At 43.0% G+C, this 21,016-nt stretch overlaps 2 protein-coding genes across 2 annotated transcripts; both read left to right on the forward strand.

The window, feature by feature from the left end:
- The first annotated feature begins 8,359 nt into the window (after positions 1–8,359).
- otulina (OTU deubiquitinase with linear linkage specificity a) lies at positions 8,360–10,210 on the forward strand. Its single transcript, XM_053412126.1, has 3 exons — positions 8,360–8,565; positions 8,653–8,774; positions 9,603–10,210. Exons 1-3 carry the CDS (start codon positions 8,452–8,454, stop codon positions 10,030–10,032), a joined length of 666 nt encoding a protein of 221 aa, XP_053268101.1. The 5' UTR covers positions 8,360–8,451; the 3' UTR covers positions 10,033–10,210.
- A 467-nt stretch (positions 10,211–10,677) lies between these two features.
- Positions 10,678–20,945, forward strand: LOC128425507 (protein IWS1 homolog). Its single transcript, XM_053412123.1, has 11 exons — positions 10,678–10,842; positions 11,560–11,898; positions 12,981–13,631; positions 14,686–14,874; positions 15,197–15,559; positions 16,480–16,565; positions 16,707–16,813; positions 16,914–17,057; positions 17,614–17,745; positions 18,674–18,943; positions 19,376–20,945. Exons 2-11 carry the CDS (start codon positions 11,750–11,752, stop codon positions 19,583–19,585), a joined length of 2,301 nt encoding a protein of 766 aa, XP_053268098.1. The 5' UTR covers positions 10,678–10,842; positions 11,560–11,749; the 3' UTR covers positions 19,586–20,945.
- Positions 20,946–21,016: the final 71 nt, after the last annotated feature.

Raw genomic sequence — 21,016 nt, forward strand, 5'->3', positions numbered from 1 at the left:
GAAATTACCTGAAAGTTTGGTCGAAGCTTTAATTTCCTAAATCTATCTTGCTTTTCACAAAGATGAAAGTTGTTTTTTCTGTTTTTCTTTCTTTACGTTCTGGGTTCCTCTCCATCGAGTAAAGATTTACAATCAGTGTTTTTAAATGGAAATGTGTGTGAATTAATTTCCACGAGAAGCAAAGTGTTTAAAACTTAACTTAATCTCTCGCAGATTATCTGGAATATCTCATGTATTTTCTGTGGCTCATTTTCACGGGTAGAAATTGTGTTTTTCCGTTTTAATCGACTCTCCATCGCTGCAGTGCGACACTTTTAATTTCACTCGCTTTCTTCTTTGTCAGAAATGTCAATAATCCAGGCGAAGGACCCCCCCCCCCACACACACACACACACACACAGACTGTCACTATAAATATTTGGCTCTTACAAAAACTCCCACGGGAGGAAAAGAAGAAACGAGGTGAATGTGGAGAATAAGTGTCACTTTTCAGAACAAGTGAACTTAATTTGAAGTGAGGTGAAATTTGATGCAATTTATTCAGAATCATGTGTCTGCTTGATATCTGTCCCTCCATGTCACATTGGTTATCTCAGTCCCTCAGTCCCCAGTGCACGGCTGTGGTCCTCGTCCCTGCCTGGAAACACACACAAACACACACAAACACACACACACTTATCCAAAAACAGTAAAGACTCACTTTCTACTTTCACATCCTCAGATTAGATTTTTTTTATTTTGATACAAGAATTAACTTCTTCAGGTGAAACCTGGGCCCAGAATTATGATGACCACCCGTCAGATGATATAAGAGGAAGCGGATCAGTTGTGAGGCAAAACAATAAAAAGCTGTAACCAAAACCAAAAATACAAAATAAAAGATGTATAACAAACAGACACAGAAAAGGAGTTGCGCCTTCGCTCGACTTTTCAACGCTGGACCAAAGCTCTATAGTTATGCACATTGTACAGAGAAATAGATTCACGGTGTTGACAATCTTTAAAAATCCGAGATAAAGAAGAAAGAAGAAAAAAAAGAATTGAAGAGTAGAAATGTACAGTAGCTCATCATCCAAGGTTTACCTCAGTACCGTTCATGTGGGAATCAAACCGACGCCACTCGAGCAGCAGCAGCAGGTCCGAGGAGGAGACGGCGATTCTGCTCCGTGTCGTCAGTGTTCACCTCTTATTTATTACCACGGGACACATGATTGTTTTATTTGTGTGAAGTGCTTTCCTGAGCCACATGTGACTCTCTGCTCGTTTCTTTATTTATTGTTGTATGGCGTTCTTTTTTTCTGATTGGCTGTGACACCCACCTCAGTTTTCACACATCTGTAGACCCCGTGTAGAGGAGGAGGCGACGTTGTTGCTCTCGACCCGATTACTACGATTCGTCCAAATCACCTTGAGATACTTTTGTGAAATTCTACTTAACACCGACAACCTGCTTTGGACGTTTTTGTTAATAGTTGGAGAACTTGAAACCAAAGCTGAGGAGCCTGCAGAGGTTGGTTTTTGTTGAGTTTTTTTTTTATAGACTGAAAACTGTACTTAATCTATAGAGCAATATCTGTTTGGTCAGTTAAGCAGCACTTTGTGTATTTCTTAAAAAAAAGCTTCAAGTCTGTCACATTGATTTGTACCATAATTAGTAATAAACAATTGTTTGACGAGTTTTGTGTCGTCTTTTCTGATGGAACACAACACAACTGAGTTAAAGAAGGAATTAAACTTTTTAACATCTGTTTTATCATATAAAAGATTATTATATCGTATAAATGTATCTTTTCTGTAAGAAAGCATGTTTTGTAAAGTTGTCGCAGACACCAGGACAACTACACAGAGTTTTGTAGAAGAGACACATCAAATGAAAGGTGGATGAATGTCAGCTGGGTAAAAAGCCCTAGTGCATCCCATTTGCTGACATGGAGGAGGTGGGGTTATACCGCAGACAGCCACCAGGGGGCGATCATGGTGTTTTGGCCACTACCATACACTATATAAAGTTGGATGACAAGAAAGCTCGACAAAAGTGAAGCAAATCCATCTTGATCACCAACTGGATGCTGGCTGCAGTTCATAAACCCCGCCTCCTCCATGTTAGTGGATGTCCCATTGTATGTCCCATCTGCTAACATGGAGGGGGCCAGGTTTATGACCTATACCTCAGCTAGCCACCAGGGGGCAATTTGTGACACACAGCCTTCAAGGGAAAAAAAACTATCTGTGTGATAGATCAATAAATGCGATTTAATCTAAAATCATAAAAAGTTGAGTTTATTTCAAAGTAGTGTGATGTCAGGTGAATGCTGATGTCGAGGTCAAAAGATCCTTTAACTCACAATAATGTCTAAAAACATGGCCGACTCCTCTTTTCATCTTTTCAAGCCTCCCACGTAAACACGAGAGCGTCAGAGAAAAGCCGACATGTCCTGACTTCCTCTCTGCGAGGTCACATCGGTGCGGAGCCTCACATTTACAGTGCTGTGCAGTGATTTGACCTTTGACCTCTGGCTGGTCGACAGATGAATGAAGCCGATTGGCTGTTTGACGCGTTTAACGAGAGAAAAGTCGACCAAAAGGCATAAAAAGAGTCTCGCGCCCGACATGCAGCAATTTATTTAGATTTCCTCGGGGTCAGTGGAGAAGAAAACGTGTCAGGTTTGCTGCTCATCAAAGCTTCATGTGTTTGTCTTCGTCCAAATAACAACAAGACAAGTGTAAAGAAGGAGAAATATATAAATAAAAGACGCGGAGAAAGCCTTTTGAAACTAAACTCAAAAGTTTGATAGAGCTTCCCTCTCCGTGATGCCTTTGAAAAAAAAAACGGGCAGGCAGCTGAAAAGAAAGTAGTAAATAAATAAATAATAATAATAAAAAGCACAGACAACATAAATTATTAACATTAGACTGAAAACTGATGTTCCAGATGCTTTTTCGTCTTCCTTTCAGCTCACTCGCTCCCCCCCCCCCCCCCCCTTCATTTCAAAACACTGGCTGCAGTTTTTGAGTGATGATGGGTGAGGTGTGTGTGTGTGTGTGTGTGTGTGTGTGTGTTTGTTTGTGTGTGTGTGTGTGTGTGTACGCGCCGCTCCGCCACGTTATTTGATATTCTTTTGTTTTCCACCCCCGCGCCGTCTTCATTGTCTCTGCCATTAGCGGTGTAATTGTGCAGATGCAGCCCCTGACCCATATCTGTTTTCTAAAACTGTTTGTATTCTGCCGCTGATAAAAAAGTTTGCTTTCCATTCTCTCTCTCTCTCTCTCTCTCTCTCTCTCTCTCTCTCTCTCTCTCTCTCTCCACACCCAGTAGAGTTTCTCTGATGGAGAGTAACAGCTCGGTTAAAAGAAATCCAAACACAGATATAAGGGCGTGAGTGTCAGAGCTTCTTTTTTTTTTATCAATCATTCTTGGAAGTGAGTCTCACTGAAAAGTTTTGTTCCTGCTTTTGCACAATTTAAAAAGTTTCACGGTATCTTTGATTAAACAGAGTAAATACTAGATGGTTGTATCACTTCAAAGTCCCCATGGGTTTTTCATTTTGTAAGTGTATGACCTAAAACGACAAGTGTACTTGGATTAGATTGGTCCCATCCACTAACGAGGAGGAGGGCCGGGTTTACGACCTATACTGCCTCCAGCCAGCAGGGGGCGATCCAGATGTTTCGGCTTCACTTGGGGAGCTGCCATCTTCATATCTTTAAGTTCAGTCTGTGATCAGCACTGATGTAACTGATACTGGGACAGTAAACTCTTCTTAATATATTTGTCTGGAAGGTTCTCACATTAGTGGTTCTCCTGAGGACATGTGACCTATTTCACCAACATCGGTCACAGCGTCAGCGGCTCAACGTCAAACCGTCTTTAACCAAACCAGATTTTCCAGCAGCAGCTCAAATGAACTCTATTCTGCTCCGATGTGAAATCATCCAAATCTGCAGTGACAGAGATTTATTCACTCACAGAAAACAAACAGACTTTTATTTGCTCTGACCCACAGTTTGTCTGTGAATCATAAACTCAACCTTTGTCTTTAGATATTCAAATAAGATGCAAAAATCAACCTCTGAGCACTTGACAGCACTATGAGCCTCAGAAGTCGTTAAACGTCCTGTTTTCAGTCATTTCAAGTTTACAGTAGATTTACAGACAGTACAAGTGTCACAATGAGAAGCTCTGTGTTAAACTGCTGAATCAATTACGTCTTCTTCTTTTTTCTTCACAACACTGAGCAGAGATGTGAGAGTTTAGTTCACTTCCCGTCCTTAGTGTTGTCGGGTGTTTCTACTGAAAGACACCCAGACGGTAAAGACATGTTTTGATCTCTGCATCTTGTTTGTACAGGAGCAGCTGAGGTCTTCTTCTTCTTCTTCTTCCTCTTCTTCTTTGTGTCCCTCCATCTCTCTCTCTCTGTGTTTTTCCTCCCGACAGACTCAAAGCAGAGACCGAGGCCTCCTCCAACCGTCTGACTTGTTGAAATCGAAACGCTCCCGTTCAACCTGCAGCCTCCTGAAATTGTCCCGCGCGGTCGGGGAGAGGGAGGCCGGGTAGAAAACATTATGACATGTCGGCGCTCCAAATGGATTATGTTTCAATATCAGCCCGGACACAGAAACGCAGAGGTGGAGGGAGAGAGTGCACGTGTTGGATGCAGATGGTTTTAAATTGCTGCCTTTGTTTTCAATCAGGCATGAAGCATTCACTTTCCTTATCTTTCAGACAATGCGGCGGCACGCGGTGGGGCTGATGTTCTGGGTAAATGAACTGTCTGTACATCCCTCACCCCCCCCCCCCCCCCCCCCCGCTCCTCCGCCTCCTTGTTTTCACTTCCTGCTCAAGGTTGAGATGTTGCTACACCGACTGTGAAGCCGCTCAGCCGTCTCCCCACTTTGCTGCTCCGCACACCCAAATGCCTCTCGGGGTGCAATTACCAATCCTCACATGCGATCGGGCTCGGCCGTGCATATGATCCCTTTTGCTTTTCCACCGTTGTTTCAGGTGTTTTTCAGCGTTATTAGCAGTGACACTGTGCGAGGTGTTTGCAGGTGGAGGAGTTAATAGCCCAGTTCTTTACAGAGACACCTGTCTGACTTGAGCAGCTGATTGCATCAGCTCATAGTCCATTTAACTTTGTAGCTTTTATTTGGGCTGTGATGTCTCTGTTCGGTTTCTCTCAGTGTTTCTCTGCAGGATTCTGTCCTGACAGAATCAAACAGGTGGTAACAAGGGGTAATCTTCTTCTGTTTTCAAAAAACTCAAAATGTGATATCGATTTCTGAGATGTTTAAGATAGAAGTCAATAGTTAATAATACTGAATGAATTTAATTTGAATCTGTCAACATCCGTCAGACTTTGGCCTTGTAGTTTCCTGTAAATTTGATTATTGATATTTGTCTCGGCCTAACGCTTCATTAAATTGTAATAATTGGTTGGATAATGACATTTACATCATTAGGACCTTAGTGAACGCGGAAAGTATAAATTGTTTTTTAATAAAGTTAAACTCTCACTTTTCATTTGCAGCATAATAGCAGCTGTCTTTTTATATTACTAATAAAACAAATGTTAAGATTTATCACCTAAATCTACTGAAATCTAAAAACTAAAAGAGCCAAAACAAATTTACAATAAACGATGCACTAATTGGTGATGGGGGGGGGGGGGGGGGTTGGGGTGTCCCAGGGTAACCAGGTGCCCATTATTCCATATTCCATGTAGATACGGCCCTGCTCATAAATAGCAGTAACATTTTGTAGCTTTAAAATGTGCAGCAATGTCCAACTTTATCTAAAACACAGCATCACAACACGTTTCTGCTCCAAGCACATGATTAAAAGCAGCAAAAGTGGAATCACTTCCCCTCGTCAGGTAGTTTGCACGCAGAGTTTAGAAAAACCCTTTCGGCGAAGTGCAACTCTCCTGCGTCGGGGTCACCGCAGCTCTGAGAGCCGCCGGCCCTGCCCTCCATCATCCTCTCATCCCACTGACCTCTGTGTTCGCCGTAGTATACTTACAGCACATGCAGAGAGAGGGGGGTGCAGAGAGGGATGGGGTGTGGGGGGTGAAAAGAGAATGATTGCATATCTGAAGGCATCAGGAGAGCAGGTATGGATGTTAGAGCAGTGACATGGTCGGACACATCTTGCCTTTCTTATTAGTGAGGACCCGTACACTTTGGGCTCTTTCCTTCCTGGCCGTGATGAAACCCCCTCTCGGTGCATCGGTGGAAAATGGCCGAGGGGAAATCACCGATGAGCATCACTCAAAGACAGGGAGATGTCAACAGGCCCATAATGATAGCTGATGGCCCCAGAACACTCTCCTTCTCCCTCTCAGCCTCACCTGCCCAAGTTGCACTATCCTGCAAAACATAATTAGGGGTAAAACAGAGAGACGGAAGCTTTATCTCTGTGTATTCTATAAGCAGCTCCCTTTGTTTTTATCCATCCAGGAGTCCTCTCTCTCTCTCTTTCTCTCCTCCCCAATCTCTCTTTCTCTTCATGGATGAAAAGGAGGAGGAGGAGGAGGAGGAGGAGAGCTCCCTCTGTGAGATGCCAAGGTGCTCCCAGTCCATTGTGCTGCTGGCTGTCAGGTTAAATTAGGGAGTACAGGCTCCGTGAGTGTAAAAAAATCAATACTTGATGGAAGATTGCTCCCCGGAAAATCTGTTTTGATTCCAGGATTAATTCTTGACCAAAGGCTCCAGCAAAATGACATGCCATTAGCCTGAAAATGAACACATTCTGCAGTGGAAATTGGATGGAAATGTGTCAGGTGATTGCCCCGGCTGGTTGTTTTTGACTCTTTGAGCGAGCGGGGGGACTGAAGGTGTGGCTGCTGCGAATGAGGCCTCGGGGCCGACTCCGTTTTCCTGCACAGAGACGACTCCTCCGTGGCCTCAGAGTATTCTCAAGGCCATTGTTGTCCAGCGGCTGCAAATGCATTCCACCAAGGTGAAATGCATTTGCCCGCCACCCGGCCTCTCTTGTGTTTTCCATAAAGCGTGGCACGAGGACTGAGAGGATCTGAAAATAAAACCGTGAGGATCCCCCCCCCCCCCCTCGTTTGTTGACCCAACAGAGAGAAGAGAAGAGTGAGATGCTTTATTGATGAATGAATAATGTGTTTGTCGTGACGGTTGACGTCTCAACGTTTGAAATCTTAAACAGGAAGCTGTACAGATGCAGCGGACATTGATTTGAGCAGCCGGAGCGTTCAGACTGCACTAAACATCTGTGTTCTTAAGAGTGGGAGGAAAAAACACAACAGGAGACATGATTTCTTCAGCTCTGACGTGTTTCTGACCAGAACACGACGGATTCAATCTGAGGATTTCACCCCTTTCGCATGTTTTTCATCTAAAGAACGGATGTTTTCATGAAGCACTTTATAAAATGTCACGTGGGTGTAGGTCGTCTATGGAAATGCAAATCTGATCAATGTAAATTACAGATACTGGGTGATTGATTTGTATTGTGTTAGATCAAAATCATGAAATCTTATCAGAAAATTATTAAATTTTTTTTAATTTTTGCGTTTTCTGAGAATATGAATCATGACCTTCTCTCTGATATGATTCTGATCCACCTTAATGCAAATCAATTACTAAGAATCCCAATATCACAACTTGCATTAATTAAAAAGGTTGAAAAAATCACCCAGCTGACATTTTATCTCTCACTATTTTGAAATGCTATGAGAATATCCTTTATTTAACCTAGAGGACAAACTGAGATTATATGATCATTTCATTATTATGTTATACATATTATAACATATAATATTATCATTAATATTATTATATTAACAGAGTTGACCATGTAATGAGTTTTGAGTCCTGCAGTGAACCTCTGTGGACAGGTTTTACAGTGATGCTTTAGCGCCACTCCCTGGATGAAAAATGCTATTACTCTTATAATTCTTATTATTATCTGGTGCATCTTGCCGCTAGGTGGCAGTGTGCAGCAGCTTTCAGCTTCTCTTGTCAACACCACAGAAGAAGTGTGGAGAAGCATGCCCCAAAACCAAAGTTTTACAAATGCTAAATACCGAATATACAAATCATAATGAATTTAGAAACATTGTAATTTAAATAATAAATTTTTTTTATAATTAAATATAATAATAATTAAATTATTAATCATAGTAATATCGTCTCTTTTAGTTGCACTACAGGTCGTCATTTAGAATGTTTGTCCCAGGAGTTTCATGTTGGTCATCATCAGGACTCTTAATGTCCCTTAAGTTAATAACAAACACGAGTTAATGACAAACACGATGTTTTCTCTTGTGATTTAGATTTCAGGCGGTTCTTCTGTTTACGTCGCGGGGTGATGACGTCTCCCGGTCAGCCGTCACGCTGCTGCGGCCCCTCGCGTGTTCTCGTCCCGCAGAAACAACACGAACCGTCGCTGAGACGCGTTCGATCTTCCCCGAGAAGCTGAAGATGTCTTGGCTGAAAGCTGCGTCCCTCAGCGCCGAGGACGTGTTCGATGAAGCTGGAGACGAGATGAAGCTCCAGACTAAAGAGTGGAGCTCGAACATGAACAAACGAGTGAAGGTGAGTTTCCTCCTGCTCCTCGTCCATGATCCACCTGGAAGCTGAGTGTTCACTGGGCTCATGGTTATCTGCTCTGGTCCCGGTCAGGACGGGTATGTTGATGGGGTCAATGCCGGAGAGGACGCGGCGCTTCAGCTCGGATTCAACCAGGGGTTCCGGGAAGGAGCCGCTCGGACTGTGGCTGTGGGTCGACTCAAGGGAATCATCAGGTAATAATCGATTAAGTTGATCAGTTCTTATTTGATCAAATCTGCAAGTTGCCAGACTCCAAACCTATGCACACAGATTAACACCTGAATGAAAGTTTTATATAATTACACAGAGAGAAGCAGCAAACTGACTCTACTTGAGAAACTGGAGGCAGAAATTTGTTTATTTGCAAAGTATAAATCAACAAGATGGTTAAACATGAGATAATTTTGCTATGGTAATAATAAATAATGCAGATAAAGGCTAAATATGGTACAAAATACAATAAAAGGGGGGAAATTCGAGAAAAAGACAATGGTGGTTGTACAACATTAGTAAAAGTTAAATACTTACATTCTTTGCTGCTTAAAAATCTTCACAACCCTGACCGATCATTGTCACCTGATTTTGATCAAGTCATTGCAGCCTTACATTTGATACAGATTGGTTTGTGTCTGTGGTTCAGATCAGGGAAGAAACAGGATTTTAAACATCTTGTCATATTTAACTTATTTTTATCTGCACTTTTATGAGTACACAAATAGAGTCTGGGCAGTTGTTCAGTTAATGCATATTTAAAACATGGTATAATATTGTTCTTTAAACATGTTAGGATATTCTGGGAAAGTTATTTCAATGTTTTTGTAAAACCTTTCCACGATGAAAGCTTTAAAAAGTCTGATAATCTCCCGTAAAATATTTCAGCCTCTTTCTCACACAGAAGCATCACAACGTTTTTTGTTCCGACCATTTTTGAATTCTCTTTTCTGTCCAGCAGATGTGGGGCCCAGTCCCTTCGCTGAGCTATTGTACATGACGCTGCTGCCTCTTTGTGTGTCTCATCCCAGTGCTATATGGTGCTGGTGCCAGATCGAGCATCCGGAAACCCCCGTCCCGGCCCGTGTGACCGAGCTCCTGCAGCGGGTGTCGCAGCACGAAGACAGAATCGCAGACGGCATCAGGAAGTCTATGGAGAATCCTCCGCCCAGCGTGAGCGACGTCTCCGAGAGCATGGAGGACCTGGAGGTAAAGCAGGCAGATCCCAGCTGCTGTGGGGACGGAGGGTGCGGAGAGGAGACGGAGTGCTGCAGCCGTGGGGACAAAATGGACCAGGACGTTCCTCAGCAACCACAGAGGCTCTGCTCGGGGTCAGCTGACCGCTCGTCCTGCTCAGATGAAGACCTGAGCCTCCTCCTGCAGAGCTGCATGGACCTGGTGTCGGAGCTGGAGCTGCCGGAGGAGCTGCTCAGTCACATACAGGAGCTGAAGGACATCTAGTGGCTGAAGATCAGGGACCAAAACCCAAGGAGGACAACACTTGAACTATAAACTTTGATAAACGTGTACATTTCTTACAAAGCAATTGAATACTTTTGTTGTATATAATGTCAAATAGATATTTTCATTCTAGAATTTGCAGAATGTTTGAAAATAAAAATGGATCTGCTACAATGTACTGCGTTTCTGTTCTCACTCTTATTTTGAAAAAGAAATGAAAACCCTATTTATATTTCCCCATTTTTATGATTGGTAATAGATATTTTGTAACAATGAAGAATTTACACAAATTTGCTGCTATATGTTGGAAGGTTTTTTGAGCTTTTGCAAAGTATGTCTTCTTAGAGTCGTATAAACAAAAGCTTTATTCTTACATAATATATAGAAAACTGTAAAAACATTTACATTTGCTTGTGTTTTCTTCAATATTTACGTGTACCTCTCTCTGCACGTGTTTACTTCCTTCGCATCGAGTTGAACTCTCCCGGCCACCGTAGCTCCCCGCTCGACGTCATGACGTCGCTCTGACGCAGCCGTGACCCCGCTGCTCGGGCTGAAGCGTCGCAGATGTTCCGCAGTTTGATCTCCGCAGTTTGACGGAATGTGGCGCAGCGGACGCTAGCGGCAGCGGCAGCAGGGCACCGCGCGGCCGGCAGGACTTTCTCCGGAGTTTCCCCGGAGCGGCGGTGACTTCGGCGCGTGTTCTGTGTTTAGCTCGAGTGCGGCTAGCAGGCAAGCTAACTTCAGCTCGAGCTAACTTCAGCTCGAGCTGCAGCTAACAGAGTGAAACCGAAACCGCACGAGCTCCAGGTTTGTTCCTGTCGTTATCGCAGCTGTCACTTCTCCTTCCGGACTCCAGCTGCGTTTAAAACCCTCACAACTGATCTGACATCTGATTTTATGAAGTACAATTTTAGCCTCGTGACCACAGCAACATGTTTTTATCCATACACCATGACGTGCTGTTCTTGTATTGGTGTAATTCACCAATATCTCTTTACCAATATTCTGTTCATATGATTTTTACAATCCAACCTGCCATCAAATATTATAGAACATTTGTTGTGACAGAACAGAAACGATTGGTCACTGAACTGTTTTGATTTTCGATTAATCGAGTCAGTCATTCTACTGGTTCCAGATTTTCATATATGCAAATGTAAAGGGTTTGATTGATTATATAACACCAGGAACTGAATGTGTTTGTTGGTTGGTCATTAAATTATATAGATTTATTATTTCAAATCCACGTGGGTCATTCTGTCTCGATCAGCATTTTATTTTTTGGTCGGCTGCAATTCTTTTTTATATATATGTAATGTTTTTGATACTTGAAGTTGCTCAATGCTTTATATTGAAGAAGATTTTAACAATATCTTCAACAGCCTCATCAGATTTGACCCAGTCATCATTTAATCATTAATGAAAAAACTTCCTCAGCCGGGTCACGGAATTTCCTGGTACATCCATTTCATCTCAAGTGTTTTAGTAATTCATTTATTCATGTTGTGTCTTTTTGCCTTCTAGGTATCGACCTTCTCACGGCACCTGAACATGGACACTCCCTGGCGTTAGCAGCAGCTTGACCCTCCTCGACATGGACTCCTGAAGTCCTCAGGTGCAGCGACTCGTCCGGTCGCTCCGTGGTTGCTCTGGACCCGAGGTCGCTGTTCAGCCTACAACCTGTCTGACGTCCCGGGTGAGAGGGAGCGATCAGATGGGGAACAGCTGCTGTCGCAATGAGAGTCCCTGTGGCAGCGCGGAGGAAAGAAGTGTTCTGCTGAAAAATGATTCCAAGGCCACGGTGCCGGCGGGTGGAACGGTGGAGGAGGGCACGTGTGGTCCTGATGGAGATGATGACATGAGGTGAGATTGACTGTTGCTACTCGGTGGTTTGGTTACTTGTCCGGATTTCAGACACGCACTGGAGTCCGGACATTTTCTGGATGAGTCGGAAAGTGACAACGCAAATGTCCGAGTCTTTTGCTGCTGACATTTTCCGGCAATTTTCCTGCCAGCCCCCCAGTGAAGGGTCCAGAAAATATCAGTGCATATATGAAAACAGCAGGAATATCACAGATACATTCAAATTGAGCAAATTGGCGTGTTGATGGCGTTTCTAGAACGCAACAGACATTAAAGTGTAAGAGTACAAATATCTCACGATGAAAACAAGGTGGCATACACGTAGAAGACGCCTTATAATCCAAATTATTTCTGTAGTTTATCTGTGAAATCAGCTACTGTATTACTATATGTGAATTTAAGGAAAAATTCCATCTGTGTTTTAGATGGGTTGGGAGTCAGTAAGACGACCTGATCTCTCTGTGTGACTCGGGACTTGATACAGGAGGAAAAGATCGTTTTAAATTTCCCCCAGTGACTTCATGGCACAATTGACTAGTATGACTCAAAGGAAAAGCAAATGAAATTGTCTATTTGTCATCACTGAAATGTTTACTAAGACATTTTGTCTTTCTCGCTGTCTGTTTATGTAAAAGATTACAATGTTGCTTTTGACTCAGACAAACATTTCATCTTTGCACGCAGAAAGACGACAAATATTAGACGACAAACATACGCTTAAAGATAAAGGGATTATGATAGCTTAGATTTCCCCCTAAGTTACAAGTCTCTTAGTAGCGCTGAAGTCACAATTTAGACGAGGGGGTTTCCAGAGATTTTGAAAGGTTTCAAAATGAGGACAAAAACATTTCACTCCTGCATGTGCAAAAAGATACAGATGATAGTTGAAAGCAGAGTTTCCCTGTTTCTTCCCCACCCACAGTACAGAAACAACCTTGAAACATCTCTGTTTTGGTCACACACACATCTACAAGGGGTTTCTGATCTTTATTACTCATTTGTTTTTCCACTCGTTTAAATTTCAGTGGAGATTGTCCTGTGCTATGTTATGTTTCACCTCCTCTCTGTGCTCTGCCACTCAGGAAAACCCATGACAAGGCTGATATAAAGGTGGAGGAGAAGCCTGAGCTTGTGCTGGTGAAGCTAAGTCCTGAGAACGGAAAGACGGAGCCCAATAACACTCAGGAGAACGGACCCTTGAAGACGGAGAGCATCCAGACAGCACCTCCTTCCACTATATGCAACGATGTTAAACTCGAAGAAAACTCCACAAGAGCACAAGATGAGGTTTTGAAGGAACCTTCAGATGACGGCGAACCAGCTGAACCTCTGGAAGGCACTTTAGACTCCCAGCAGAAAGTCAACGCTGCAGCTGACTGGGAGGTTTTTACGGAAACAAATGTGGTGCCAGAAGAAGAAACCCCAGCCTCGGTGCAGGACGAAGTCACAGATGGTTTTCTACTAACAGCCCAGTCAGTCAGCGTTGAAGAGCCTCTACCGCCTCCTGAGACGACCTCAAACACAGAGCACGTGACAGAGCACACTTCTCACCATGATGATGAGGAAGAAGCCGGCTCCAAGGTTATGTTTGACGAAGCTGTAAACGAGCCATCGGGGGAGTTATCAGCAAATAGTGAAGTGTCGGTGCCAAACATTGAGCCGGCGGCTGCAGCTGGTCAGGTGATGCCGGTCTCTGTGGTCAGTGAGGAGGCCGATGGAGAGGCTCCCAGCTGGTGAGTCACATGACAATATAAACTCCTCATGTCTAAACTAAATGGAAAACATATGGGAGAATGATTTGATAAAATTAGGGTCAATATGAAGCCAATTTCTTTTTGATAATTATAATTATTCAGCAGTTTTTCTTGAAAATGGTATAGAAAACCCATTGATTCCTCATATATGGGAAGAAACAGTAGATATTTGACAATTTTGCTTAAAAACCTTAACACTTGCTGATTCATTTTTTGGCATTCAACAATTTGATGAATTGATAAACCGCCCCAAGCAGCTTAAGGGCCAGAAAAGCAGAAAAAGGATGAGAAAACATAGAGTTTGTGTTTAAAATAACTAGCTCTTTTCTTCTTGGCCCATGTTCCAATTTTGTTTTCAGGTTTCATAGAAAATAAAACCTCGACGAATTCTGCAGCTCAAGTCAAGACTCTCCAAAGCAGCTGAAAGATACTTAAAAGGATAGAAAATATCCTATAAATAAGATTTTGTTTAATGTATTAAATAAAATAAAATAAAATAAAACTATTTGAATAAGAGAACTTCTAAATACCTCTCCATCAAACTGGTGGTCAATGGTCGTTGTTTACAAAAGTTCAGCTGAGGTCAATCCTCAAAATGTCACGAGCTAAAAACAACAGAAACCACTCAACCAGTAAACATGTGAATATTTTTAACAGAATATTTACTTAGAGGGAAAATCGAGGCGTTCTGGTTGTTTTTGCAACATGTCTGAGTGGGATTTGTCAACATTCAGTAAATCATGCGTCTCTTGACAGTTTTTCTGTATCAGGGTCACTGCCCAAGTCATTATCCTTTTTATATAGATGGCTGTATTAGGTCCTCGAGAGCAGAGCTGCAAAATCAAGTAATTGAGTGTGTTTTATAAAAGTCAGGATTTTAACTTGATTTGTCAAGGATTTAAAATGGAAAAATTCCTGTAATCAATTCTAAAAAGTTGTATCTGTTTATGTACTATGTCGCATTACTTGTACACAAAAACGTTAACGTACTACTTTATTAACCCTGCCTTTCTGTCTTTTGCCCTGTGTCCAGTGCTGTGACGGAGGATTCAGAAGATGGCTGTTCTTCAGTGTTAGAGCAGGTCGTTCCTGAAGCGATAGAAAGCCACGATGTGTCTGAGTCGTCTCTTGGATCGGGACGCGACCACAGCGGCGAGGAGCGAGACTCTGTCAACTCCCTCGGGGAGTCAGAGACCGCAGCCCTGGCAGAAGCCACCGAGAGGTCAGTCGGTTCAGAGTCAGTGAAATCAAAACAAGGCACTTGTTTGTATAGTGTGGATATCTGTTGGTTCTCAGTCTGACCACTAGGGGGTGTAGAGAAACCACAGCTTGTATTCCATCCTGTGTTTTCATTCTTCAGTCTTTCAACCTCTTCTTTTCTTTTTCTGTAAATATTTGTGTAATATAAATCTCTCAAAATGAGATGTTATTCAAGTCACACATTCTGTGTAATTCTGTTGTAATATGAGTTTCAAATATAAAACGTGAAGTTTATGTTTATGTCTGTAATGCAGAAAAAGTAACAGAAATATGTTTCTGTCCAGCTTGAAGTCCGATCAGAGTGTCCAACCAGAGTCTGAGTGTTCGGACACAAACCTGAAGGACGTCTCTTCCTTGGAAAACGACAGACAAGATACTGGGGAGGAAACAAAGCTGGAAGAGCAGGATGAAGATGAAGATGTTGCCAAAATGAAGGATGATGAAGTGAAGGAGGAGGAAGAGGAGAAGAAGGAGGTGGAGGTGGAGGAGAACGCTCCATCTGAGACTCAGGCTGTGAAGGATTCTCAGATGCAGGAAGTAACTGGAAAAGAGGAGCAGCCGGAAGGAAGTACAGCCGCTGATGTCCAGGTTGAAGTTGAGACAGTCCCGGAGAAGGAAGAGTCGGATGAAGCTCACCTGCAGGATAGGTTTGTTAAACTTTATTTTAGACTTCACACGTAATGTGCTGTCCAAAAGTGACAGACAGTGATAACACAGAAGACACAACACAGGAAGTGGCTCTTGTTAATCTTTTGCTTTGAAAGATCTCAAATTCTTTCCCAGAGACGGAGAGATGTGTTATTAATGTCTGTTTATCAACACTCGCACATCACACAGTAACAACCAATAATTTACAGTTCTCTAGGGAGTTGGGGCAAAGTCACTCACACAAAGTGAGTTCCATGAATCAAAGTTCAACAAACTGCACGAGAAGCCACGGTGCAGATTTAATTTGTTACTGGAAGCAAATGTTTTATTCGCCCTCTCGATCACACAGATTGGAAGTGGAGGTGCCATTCTGTGAAAAATGAAGAAAATGAGTACTAATAATGTTAATCTAAATATTTCATGATTTGGAACATCAGCCACCACATTGATGAATAATTTACTGTGAGTTGGAGGAACTAGGATGTTGAATTTCATTTAGTCAACAAACAAACCTCTTGTCTGTCTTGAACCCTCTGTCCTGTCTGTGGCTCTCAGACTGAAGCCCATTGGTTCCTACTGAAACTATAACATGGGTCACAAATACATATTGTATATTGTTTTTTGTTTTTTTTTTAATTTTAGGGCACCAGAGATTGTGCATGTAGGATTGAGTCAAAGAAACTAAACTACACGTTTATTGCAATTGAGGAGGAAGTAGTCACAGACTCAAAAACTGACATTTGAGGTCTATGGCACAGAGACATCAGTTACATCACACTTCACCCACAGGGGAAATACCTGTTAGTAATAAGAAACATGTCAAATACTTTGTCTGAAGTTAGTTTTTGCACTTTGTCTTTGTACGGCTGAAGTGTTGAGGGCGTGAGTTTCAGTCACATGTGTCTTTTTTCCCCTTTAGTGATGAAGACCTGTACAGAGGAGCGGAGGAACTCTCAGAGTCTCAACATAATGAACCAGGACCGACATCTGTGTTTGAAACAACACGTCAGTACTTTCAAATCAACTGACTTTAACTGCATCAGGGATTAGAAACAACACCACCTCTGTTTTGTCACGTAGGACGCACACAGGGCTCCTTTTGTTCCGTCCATCATGTCTTCTTACTCGTCTCTTTCTCTCGCTCAGTTTTAAAGGTGGAGGACAGATGCAGTTTGGCCCCGGCCGTGGACATTCTGTGGTACAGCGAGAGGGAGTGGAAAGGAAATACTGCCAAAAGTGTTCTCATTAGAAAGGTTGGTGCCTGTAGCTCTTAGGACAAAGTGTTTTCAGATTAAAGACAGTTTTGTTTTTTATGTTCTCACACGAATGACTTCCTGTGGTGTCCTGCTGCAGGGTTATAAAGAGATGTCCCAGAGGTTCAGCAGCTTGAGGAGAGTGAGGGGGGACAACTACTGTGCACTCAGAGCCACGCTGTTCCAGGTCCTGTCCCACAGCACCCAGCTTCCTGCGTGGCTGCAGGAGGACGACGCTACCATGGTAAACCCCCCCCCATCCCACACCTTTAGGGGATCCGACCAGTTGACCAGTGGTTAAAGCTGCATTCCTGCAATGTTGACAGAATAAGGAAACACTCAATGGTCAAACTTATGAGTGCTCATAAAGTATTCCAAGGTGGTCCGCCCCAGTGCTAACGGAGTCATACGAGTGATTATAGAAAAAATTATTATAGAAAAGATTTATATGAAATTATCCCCCACACGATTTATTATAATCGTTTATTAGAACTCCTGTAGTTCTGAGCCCAGGTTGAGAAATTCCTCATACCTAAGAATAAGATGCATCTACTAATTACAGTGTAATTTCCTTTTCTTTCATTTTCTCTAACAAATTCAATCTACCAGAGATTCACAGTCTCTGTGGATGCTAACTGTTAATTATAATGAATCTTTAAAAGAACAGGATATATTTAAATAAAAAAACTTTCCAGTAGACTGGATACCTTGTGTAACGTCTGTGTTTATGTCATTTTATCGTTCAGCTGATGTTTATTCAGCTGATTTTTCATCTTACCTCTATTATATTTGGGTTACAGCTGCCGGAGCATCTGGAGACACAGGAAGGTCTCATAAGTCAGTGGACGTTTCCCGGCCAGTGCCAGCGGGGAGACGGACCAGAGGACGTCACCCAGCAGCTCAAAAGCTACATGGAGCTTCTCCGAAATAAGGTAGTGGATCTGCACACTAACCCACGCGTGATGACAAAGTATTTTAAAGACGCGGAGCGAGAACCACTGCACTACTTCAATGCCATCCGTGTGCAGTGAGGGTATTGGTGTCTGCAAGGCTTTTGGAAGTGATTGCTTCCACATGTTAGAGGGAGGGCAGTTTCCTCAGTGCTGCACGGCTCCGGCCCTCAAGACTCTCTCTTTTTCCCCTGTGTCATTAACTCGGCCTTGTTTTGCTCTAAAGCATTTGCAGAGAAAGATGAACCCTCAACCTCAAAGGCGTAGTTTCAACTCTTAAAACCACAGTGCGTCTTAACTCCAACAGTCCGAGGCCTGTGCTGAGTTTATAGTCGCCCTCTGCAACAGGCGGCTTGTGAGGAGCTGGTGTTTACAGCACAGGGTTTTCTAAGTCAGTGGCTTTAATGAGAGGAAGCTGTGTCTGAGGGTCTGGATCATATAGAGTGGGAAACGACCCTTGACCCCTTTTTAAAGGCAAAAAAGGGCCAAAAACAAAACATACAAATGTTGCAGATTAAAATTCTTGCTTCTGTAGATGTTGAGTAGTTCCTGAATAATTATCTGCCCATCACTAACAGTCAGACTGTTGTATCCCCCCCCCCCCCCCCCCCCCCCCCCACCAAGAGAATTTGGTTTTAAATCACCTTTGCTCTCATACAACAATCTGGACAGATCCTGTTGGGGCTACAACATCTTTCCCTATTGGATCAGTTCATTCCTGGTAATTCATTGATTGCTCGGGCTAGAAAATGTTCACAGCAAAGATTCACAGGATCTTAAACTTCATCTTCAAATTGCTTATCTCATCTAATGATTGTACTGGGAAAGTAAAGCTCAAATGGCAGCTAAAGTTTCCTTCCATGCTTGTTAATCAAAGCAGTTATTGATTAATGTAATTGATTTCTTCCAGTGGCAGGCGGCCGTGGACTGTTCCTCCGCTGCCGAGCGGCATCAGCTGTGCGAGCGAGTGTTCCAGGGCGGCGAGGAGGAGCTCGGGCTGCTGGAGGCGCTCAAGCTGCTGATGCTGGGCCGAGCGGTGGAGCTGCACGGCTGCATGCAGGCCGGCGGAGATGTTCCGCTCTTCTGCTGGCTGCTGTTCGCACGCGACTCGTCCGACTGCCCACGCTCCTTCCTCTGCAACCACCTCAGCCACGTGGGCCTCAGTGCCGGGCTGGAGCAGGTAAGAGGAATCCACCAGGGCCCGGTTTTCATTTGTTAATCACTCAACCGCACGGTTGAAGATTGACCTGGTTACAGTAAAACTCTGGTCAGTTTTACATAAACCATTTATGTTATACAACTCTTCCAGATATCAGCTGCTGAGAATTTCTGCCAGTAAATGTTTGTCACGCTTGGTTAAAAACTCACAATGAATGTGCGATGTCAGGAGACTGGATGTGTAACATTCTCGGAAAATTATTACGGGGCTTGTCTGTGCTGCAGTGCTTCTGCATCATGATGCATGTGATGAGGAGGTTTCAGCAAGGATGTGATTTTGGACAAAGGAACCCCACCTCACTAATATCATGTGCTTGAGCCTCTGATTAAACACTGCGCTGTGTGGACTGCATGTTCCTCTGTAACTGTGCAATTACCCCCCTGCTGTGTGCAGGTGGAGATGTTCCTGCTGGGCTACGCCTTGCACTGCACCCTTCAAGTTTACAGACTGTACAAGGCCGACACGGAGGAGTTCGTCACCTTCTACCCGGACGACCACAAGGACGACTGGCCGTCGGTGTGCCTCGTCACTGAGGACGACCGCCACTACAACGTCCCAGTGATGGAAGCTGCAGAGCTGCAGGAGGAGCTGGACTCGAGCTGACTCCAAACAAATCTCCTGCCATAAAAACAAAACACTCCTCAGGTTGATCAAGATGAATAGATTTACACCAATTCAAAGAAGAGTTCAACATTTTAGGGAAGATGCTCATTGGTCTGCTCAGACGTAAGATGAGAAGATGATGCTATCACGCTGGGTTTCTGCACGGCAGCCCCACCCACAGATTTAACCGAGATAAGAGAGAAAAGAATCCTGGTACAGGTTTATAAAAGAATTGGGAGTGATTCATAAGATGTTAATAAAGTCTTATGACAAAGAGATGTAACTTGATATTTTACAGTTCAACCATTAACTTTGAGAACTGTAAATAAAAAGAAAAAACAAATACAACCAAATATATGAACTTGACTTAAGAAAATACTGTCCTGTTTCCAGTCTTTATGCTAAGATGAGCTAACAAGCTGCCGGCTGTTCTGTCATATATACAGAACATGATATCCATCTTCTCATCCATATGTGAGAAAGCAAATAAGCCAATTTCCTAAAATGTTGGAGCGATTCTTTAAAAAGAAATATGCTGATCGAGACCCTGTACAAGTTGTGGTTTACACACATTTGTACACACTGTACTGTATAGAGAGTTTTCTATTTGAGTACATGTACATACAGTAAATGTGTATCTAATAATGTGGGGAACATTTTGTTTTGTTTGTTTTGAAGGAGAAAAATACGTTTCTGAGCAGCCTCTTTGAAATCCTGATCAAAACACAGTTGAGCCACCGGCACCAGATCATCAGATGTTTGGTGTTTACACTGGAATTTGGGCACTTTGAGTTGTGTGTTTATTTATAATTGTTTTTATTTTGTGGTAAAAAAATGCTTTTTAAATGATCTATGACAGTCAGAAGTGAAACGGCTGAATTAGTCTGAGAGGAGTTGAATGATTTATCAGGTTTACACCCGATGGTATCAGAGGACTCTGAAGATGATTCAGCCTCTGTGTCAGAGGTGTGATGTGTGTGTGTGTGTGTACGTCTGCGAGTGTGTGTGTAAACTCGATGTGTAACATGCTGCCTTTAACCAAGCTGTCCTGAAGGGACAAGAAAAAAAAATATGTGCCAATGTTGCTTCAGACGCTGGCAACAGTCCAAACCACCAGCCACTGGATTCAGTAGACAAGGCTCGCTTGGTCCTCCATGTTGCCTTAGAAATAATGCACAATAAGAATGAATGTTGGGTGTCAGTGATGACTCGAGGCCATTTCCCTGCCCTGGTCTCAGAGCCGGTGAAGGTGATGAGTCAACAGTAAAACAGTGATTATGCCAATTTGCAGGAACGATCTCGCACTGTAATACTTTTGGACGGCATTTAAAAATAAAATGGGAGTACAATTTTTGCAAAAGTGTTGTTTGTCATTTCGACTCCCGTCCATTCATTATCTGTAAAGGTCCTGTCAGGCCATTGGGCGAGAGG

The sequence above is a fragment of the Pleuronectes platessa genome, chromosome 20 (assembly GCF_947347685.1).
Source record: "Pleuronectes platessa chromosome 20, fPlePla1.1, whole genome shotgun sequence".
NCBI lineage: Eukaryota > Metazoa > Chordata > Actinopteri > Pleuronectiformes > Pleuronectidae > Pleuronectes > Pleuronectes platessa.

Coding starts and splice junctions, on each gene's coding strand:
- otulina (XM_053412126.1), top strand. CDS start 8,452: ATGTCTTGGCTGAAAGCTGCGTCCCTCAGCGCCGAGGACGTGTTCGAT. Junction 8,566..8,652: donor ACATGAACAAACGAGTGAAG/GTGAGTTTCCTC, acceptor GGTCCCGGTCAG/GACGGGTATGTTGATGGGGT. Junction 8,775..9,602: donor CGACTCAAGGGAATCATCAG/GTAATAATCGAT, acceptor GTCTCATCCCAG/TGCTATATGGTGCTGGTGCC.
- LOC128425507 (XM_053412123.1), top strand. CDS start 11,750: ATGGGGAACAGCTGCTGTCGCAATGAGAGTCCCTGTGGCAGCGCGGAG. Junction 17,058..17,613: donor AGGAGGACGACGCTACCATG/GTAAACCCCCCC, acceptor TTTGGGTTACAG/CTGCCGGAGCATCTGGAGAC. Junction 18,944..19,375: donor TCAGTGCCGGGCTGGAGCAG/GTAAGAGGAATC, acceptor TGCTGTGTGCAG/GTGGAGATGTTCCTGCTGGG.